A 7,447-nucleotide genomic window follows, 5' to 3' on the forward strand; every position below is an offset into this window, starting at 1 on the left:
GGTTGGAGTGTTCCCAGTCGGAAGATAAGACGCTCCTCCTTCGACCGTCGGGTTGTTGTGGTTTGGCGGTGGATGAGTCCAATGACCTGCATATCCTCGGTGGAGTGGGAGGGGGATTTGAAATGCTGTGCTACAGGGTGGTTGGGTTGGTTGTCTCAGCCTGCTCCTGCCCAACCGAACTCATCTCGGCATACCTCGACACGGTCCTGTCCCCATTAGTCCGGCACCGCCTTCCTGACCTGCAGTCTTTTTCTTGACCTCTCCGCCTCCATCCTACTCCGACCTATCACCCTCACCTTGACCTCTTTCCACCTATCACATTTCCAACGCCCCTCCTCCAAGTCCCTCCTCCCTACCTTTTATCTTCTCCTGCTGAACACTCTCTGCTCATTCCTGAAGAAGGGCCTGTGCCCGAATAGTCGAATCTCCTGTTCCCTGGATGCTGCCTGACCTGCTGTGCTGTTCCAGCAATAAAGTTTCAACTTTGATCTCCAGCATCTGCAGACCTCACTTTCTCCTTGTCTATTTACCCTATCCATGCCACTCATGATTTTATAAACCTCTAAGGTCACCCCTTAGCCTCCAATGCTCCAGGGAAAACAGCCCTAGCCTATTCAGCCTCTCCCTATAGCTTAAATCCTCCAACCTTGGCAACATCCTTGTAAATCTTGGCTGAACCCTTCCAAGTTTCACAACATCCTTTAGATAGAGACCAGAATTGCAAACAACATTCCAACAGTTCTCTAACCAGTGTCCTGTACAGCCGCAGCATGACCTCCTAACTCTATAGTCTGACCAATAAAGGAAAGCATACCAAATGTCGTCTTCACTATCCTATCTGCCTGCAACATTTGAGGAACTATGCACCTGTATTTCAAGGTCTCTTTATTCAGCAACACTCCCCAGTACTTTACCATTGTGTGTAAGTCCTTTTCTGATTTGCCTTTTCAAAATGCAGCACCTCACATATATCTAAATTACTCCTCAGCCCATTGGCCCATCTGCTCAAAATCTTGTTGTATTCTGAGGTAACCTTCGCTGTCCACAGCATCTCCGATTTTGGTGTCATCTGCAAACTTAGTAACTATACCTCCTATGTTCACATCTAAATCATTTACATAAATGACAAAAAACAGTGAACCCAGCACCGAACCTTGTGGCATACCACTGGTCACAGGCCTTCAGTCTGAAAGGCAACCCTCCATCACCCTCTCTTTTATCTTCGAGCCAGTTCTGTATCCAAATGGCTCGTTCTCCTGAATTCCCTGTGATTTAACCTTGCTAACCAGGCCACCATAAGGAACCTTGTTGAATGCATTGCTGAAGTCCATATAGATCACGTCCACCGCTCTGCCCTCATCAATCCTCTGAGTTTTTTCCGAGAAATAACAATCAAGATAGTGAGACATGATTTTGCACGCACAAAGCCATGTTGACTATCCCTAATCAGCCCTTGCCTTTACAAATACTTGTAAATCTTGTCCCTCAGGATTCCCTCCCAACAATTTGGCCACCACTGATGTCAGGCTCACCGATCTATAGTTGCCTGGCTTTTCTTTACCACCTTCCTTGAATAGTGGCGCCATGTTAGCCAATGCTCATTTAAGGCACCTCACCTGTAATGATCGATGATGCAAATATATCAGCACGTGACCCAGCAATCATTTCCCTAGCTTGCTATGCAATAGGTTTCAATATCGGTGAAACCAGGTTGGGCCACAAGCATTCCAGTGAGAAGTGTACAATTACACATACAACATCTGATCATGTCTTTCACACATGTCTAAAGTATTCTCATTAAATAAATTGGCAATTAAGGAGAAATGTGGCAGCCATTTAACAACAGTGCAAAATACCACATAGTTATGAGATGAATGGCTGGTTAATTATTTGATAGTCTTGAGGGGAAAATGCTTTGGGACTTTCAGTATAAACCTGAATCTCTAATGTAGCAAGTTGAGGCTGGGTTTAATGTCATGTCCAACAACACAACCTAGACTTTCTGCTCAATTGCTGGAGTTGTCTTCTAACTAGAATGGAATTTAAAGAAATATGCTTTTTTTTAAACTTGAGCTATTTTTTTAGTTGACCTGTTCAGATGTTATGACACACCCCTGGAGCAGCTGGGACTGGAACCTGGGCCTCCCAGTTGAGGGGTAGGGACTCTATCTCTACCACAAGAGAGCCCTCTCTTCAAGTGGAAACTACTGAATCAAATTGATGCCTCCTGTGAATTTAATAATTTCACTAATGATAATTGTGTTAATTCACTGAGTTCCCATGTTAATGTGGCATGATATTTAATTCAAATTAGACAGTTTGGAATGTTTGTGTCCTCTTCTAAAAGTCAAACTTAATTTAATAACAGCCTATTGAAGATTCCACTGAATTTTGGTGAAAGAAAAATTAAAGATAACAACATTTTTCATTTTTGTAAGCCTTTTAGTATGCTGGAGTATATTTGTCTTCCATCATTGTTTACTCTTTATTCAAATTTTTAATTCATTCTGTTATTTTAAAAGCAGATTGTGTGGACTCTTATTAAAACATTTAATTTGAGGTTGAGATAGAAATGCTTCTTTATGTTGTATTTCAATTTATTGATTCATGACCTCACTTCTGGTGTCGGAGAATGAATAATGTTATCATTCGTGGGGCATTACTGAGACTCCATGAAGGATGTTGAGTGGTAGACTGATGTGAGGAAACATGTAAGTGGAGCCTGACTCCAGGCAGCTGAAATTTGAGTTCAAAGGAAAGGCAACGGAGCAGGAGGCAGTGTTGTATAAAGAAGCCCATAAGTGGAGAAGAGCAGCACAAAAGGAGAGACCCATGAGCAGAACGACAACAAAGATGCCTGGGATTGGATTGGGTTGGAGTGGGAGTGGCTTTGCACTGACAATCTGAACTGTATGAGAATAAAAGTATTGAAGTGAGATTTCAGGTGGAGTAGTCACTTGCGGTGTGTGTACTCATGTTGAGCTTTATTTAATTTAAATTGATCTGTTATAAAGTGAGGTTAAATTGATAAATGATTAAGTTGGTATTACATGTTATTTTAAAAATGTAACTGTGTTCAGTATTTGGAGGTAAATCAACTTGATATCCTGGGTCTAATTTTATTAGAATGAAATGTTAAAGAGTAGACGTACTAACATTTTGGATAACCTCATGCTGAATGCATATAAGTACAGGATTTGGAAGGGATAGGTGTATTTTTGAATTAAGAAAGGAAGGCATTAGTTCTTGCAATATTAAGATGACTTTTGAAGTAGTTTGGACCTGTAGAGCATGAAACAACTGAACAGAACTGGATCCATTTTTCTCATTAGCACAATTAGGACGAGTTTAAAATAACTTGCCAGAGAACTAGGTGCCAGGATGTAACATTTCAAGAGGAAAATGAAGGCGCACAAAGAATTGGAAGGGTCCAATACAACTAAAGTAATAGATGTTAGGGTAAGGGAATGCAATCAAGCATAAATTAGCAATGTGTTGCTCATAATGTAAATGTCCAAGACGTGACAAATAATACTTTTGAGCAGCAGATGCAGATAGCAAAAAGGGAATAGGACATGATGGGCCCCTGTTGAAAATGGCTGACCTGGAAGAATCCAGAGTAAATTCTATTTGGTTACATCTTTAAAATAAAAAGAGGCACCATTACTTAAGTAAGTGTATTCTTTGGGTAAATTATGGAAAGGAACAAATTTGCAAGGAAATTAGACTAGTGTAAATGCATAATATTTATAACGTATTTTTATATGTAATGTAGACTAGAATAGTAATAGTATAAAGGCCGTATGGGTAGAAGCGTTTGAAATGTATTCTGGGGAATTTTTGATCAGTATATTTCTGACCCCAGAAGGAAAGATGCATTGCTGGATCTTCTGGCAGATGAGACGTAAATTAGGTCAGGTGTTGACGAGAACATTTTGGGGTCAGTGATCATTGTATTGTAAGACTTGGGTTAACAAGGAAATTATGGTGAGCATTTATAAGACACTTTATTTCTGCCTTAAGCATGTTTATATTCCAATTTTGAGCACCGTACTTTAGAAAGGCTGTGAAGCCATTGGAGGAGATCAAGATATTTGCTCAATGTTTTCAGGGATGAGAGAGTTTAGTTGTATGAATAGATTGTAGAAGGGCTATTCTCCTTTGAGAAAAGATGGTTGAGAGGAGATTTATCAATCATGTTAAAAATCTTGTGTGGTCTGGCACTATAGATGTTTTTCATTTTTCAGAGGACAGCTATTTAAAGAATAAATGAACCAAAAGCAACAAGAGAAGCTTTTTTTTTGCAGCGTATAATTGTGATCTGGAATGCACTGTGAGAGCTTGTGGTGAATGGATTTCAGTTTTGGTTTTCAAAAAGGAAATGGATGTCTATCTGAAAAAAAATTGGTAGGCTTATAGGGAAGTGCTGGGCAAGTGGAACTAGCAGAGAGCGCGGAGATTTGGGCACGGACACAACAGACAGAATTGTTGCCTCCTCTATTGTACCATTCTGTGATTGAGATACGCAAACTTATCATTAAACTGTTTGTCTTCTATTTTAAGTCTGTAATGGTTAAAAATTATCAGATGTAAAGGGGCTTTTTCATCTGCTTAGAAGATATGAATGAGTGAATGTTTATTGTCACATACAAATAAATTACTATAATTGCCAGAAGCGCTTACGAGCTCTTGTTAACATCATTTAGGTGAAATTAAGGTATTCTGCATAGCAATCCGATGGACATAAGCTGCTGTTTGCAACCCGTTAATGCTTATTATCTTTTAAAGTTGCATATATAAAATGATAGGCACTTTTGTTATGTATTATGTTTGTGTTCTTTTTCTTTTCCACTTGGACATAATAGGATATTGGCAAATTAGTAAAGTCAAGTGGTTTTATTTTGAATGTATTGTCCAGTTCTGTAGTTGACAAATGGCATTTTGTTAAAACAATTATGATTCTTTGAAATTCATCATGCAAATGTATGAATTATTTTGGGCATATGGGGGAGAGAAACCGACAGTTTAAGTTAGAGCAAAGTACTGAAAAAAGGATATCTTGTCTTTACAATGGCCTTTACTACATTGACCTCTTATAATTTGCTTATTTTTCTTTCATCTTTATAGCCATGCATCTGACGTAATGGAAACATCTGGCTGGAAATCTATGGTTTTGTCCCACCCTCATCTGGTGGCTGAAGCTTACCGATCACTAGCATCAGCTCAATGCCCTTTCCTTGGTCCTCCCCGCAAACGGCTCAAGCAGTCCTAAAGTGACATTTAGAAAATGGAGCGCATCATTTTTACAGCACTGACCCGATCACAATGTTGCACAATGCAATGTATGAAGCTTTCTGACGCGCTTCCCGCCATGGGAACGACCGTGCTTGGTGTGCTAATGACCCTTCTGCACTAAGCACTTTGGAGGGAAAAACAAACCACAAACTTTTGCTGCATTGTCTTGTGCCCCCTAGACCTGGCTGAACGGATTCCCGCTGTTTTTTAACAGATGTTTTTAGATGTTGGCTCAGAAGCTTTCATTATGTGGGTGGGAGTTGGGGGGGAAAGAAAAAGGTAGCCGTTTAACTTGCACTACTTCATCTACTTCATTTCGTGAACTTGAAGCCAGCTTCTGTCAGCACAAGAAAATGGATAGGGGCATCTAGAGTCAAATGGACAACCTCTAAATGGAGGAGGAGAGAAATACTCAGGCTGTGGATGCGGTAGATGCCAATGGACTTCTTTTGTCCCTCCACTGAAAATGCAAGTACGTTAATGTCGTTAGCCGCATCTGACCCAAAGTTTGCAACAGCAGTCAAAAGAGAACTGTTTAAGTAGCACTTGTAATATCATTATAATAAAAAAATTTACATGGAAAAAATGAATCCACACAAATTTGGGTCAAATTTTAAAAGCATGGAAAGAAACCATTCAGTTTAGACTTTACCCTTGTGCTCCTAGCATTCTAAGCTGAACTATGTTTAGATACATAAGAGCTATGGCTTTGTAAATGTGTTTTCAGATGATAGCTGAAGTTTCATGTGTAGAATGTATGAAAAATGTATTGGGCATTTTTCTTGGTTGGGTTAACAAACGGAACGAGAATTGATGATCATGTTTTCTTGTTCACTGGGGGGGATAAAAAAAAACAGTCCTACTTCAGCTGTTGAATTCAAGCTTTTGTCAAACACATTCAACTATTTCTACCCGAGAAAGAAAGGGTTAATTTGTAGCAACTTGTTCCCAGGTTGCATTACTTCCTTTGATTCATTGCTTTTCTGAAGTGGGGAAACATAATTTGAAATGGTTAAGTCCCAAATTTTTCTTTGGAAATTATAAGTAAAATACTATTTTGTATTGAAATGCCTTTTCTGTATTTCCTCTTCAGAGGAAATCCTTTTCCCCAGAAAATATATTGTGATATATTGATTAATTGTATGGTTTTGACAGCAAATTTAGCTTTTGTTTAGTGAATAAATTTTGTGCAGAAATTATTTTTGAAGAGTCAGTCACTTAACAGAATTTATATTGAATTTTTTTCCAAACTTATTTATTGGAGCAAAGTCTGCTATTTTGATTTGATTCAATAGTGTTTGTTGTGTTATGCTTTGAGGAAATCTCACTTATATGAAAAGACTGATCTCCTTTTGAGATTTATGATTAAAGTGAACTCTTGCGTTGTCCTGTTACCAAGGTTGAAATCTGAATTTTACAAATGTTTTGAATGAGAATGGATGCTGCAAACAATCCTTGCAACCCTTATTTTTAATTCTGAAACTTGGGCATAGTTTCTGGCTGTGCTATCAAAAATTTAAAATTCTAGGTTTATTTTCTGTTTTTAAACAGGGGTTGAACAGGCCTGTATCCTCCTCGTGCTATTGTTTTGCTCCCTTTTGTTCCCTCTCCAAAGTAAGATGGTGCAGTCTAAGAAAAGTCGGACTGAAAAGTTGTGGTTGAGTTTGCATTGTGGCACTTTATTTTAAGTCAAAGCTGTACTCTGTACATCACAGCTGATGGCAGCATAGCTTTACATTCCTGAAACTATAAACTGTATGGTCTGCTTTTGTTGCTCATGTGAACATAGCAAAATGATTTGTTGATAGGTTGATATATTAAAGTATGTCACCTATATATTTATCCTTTTATCTACCAGCTTATTCATTCCATCATACTACACTGCTTCTTCAAACACTCCCACCTTTGATGCTCTGTTACTTGATAGAGCTCTCCAAATTTGCTTTTGAATATTTTTGTATTTGTAATGCAATGCTATCTAAAGCTTTTCAGACATACGCTACATCTCATGCAATACTTGAACATGAGTGCTGGATGAAATTGGTCTCTTTCAGCCTGGACATTTTTATTAGGATGGTTAAAAGTTGAAAATCCTTCCAGTGCCCACTTAATAGACAAAACCAGAACATGAAAAGTCTTGTCAAATTTTTTT

The 7,447-nt window shown here is 38.6% G+C and overlaps 1 protein-coding gene across 1 annotated transcript in view; it reads left to right on the plus strand.

Annotated features, from left to right (window-relative positions):
- The window catches only part of LOC122539960 (speckle type BTB/POZ protein), a 125,127-nt gene extending 117,990 nt beyond the window's left edge, over positions 1-7,137 (plus strand). The window contains exon 11 of the mRNA XM_043675190.1: positions 5,128-7,137. Within this exon, the coding sequence (XP_043531125.1) occupies positions 5,128-5,272 (145 nt within the window). The 3' untranslated portion in view covers positions 5,273-7,137. The remainder of the gene's footprint in view (positions 1-5,127) is intronic.
- The last annotated feature ends 310 nt before the right edge of the window (positions 7,138-7,447 follow it).

Source organism: Chiloscyllium plagiosum, chromosome 33 (genome assembly GCF_004010195.1).
Source record: "Chiloscyllium plagiosum isolate BGI_BamShark_2017 chromosome 33, ASM401019v2, whole genome shotgun sequence".
Taxonomy (NCBI): domain Eukaryota; kingdom Metazoa; phylum Chordata; class Chondrichthyes; order Orectolobiformes; family Hemiscylliidae; genus Chiloscyllium; species Chiloscyllium plagiosum.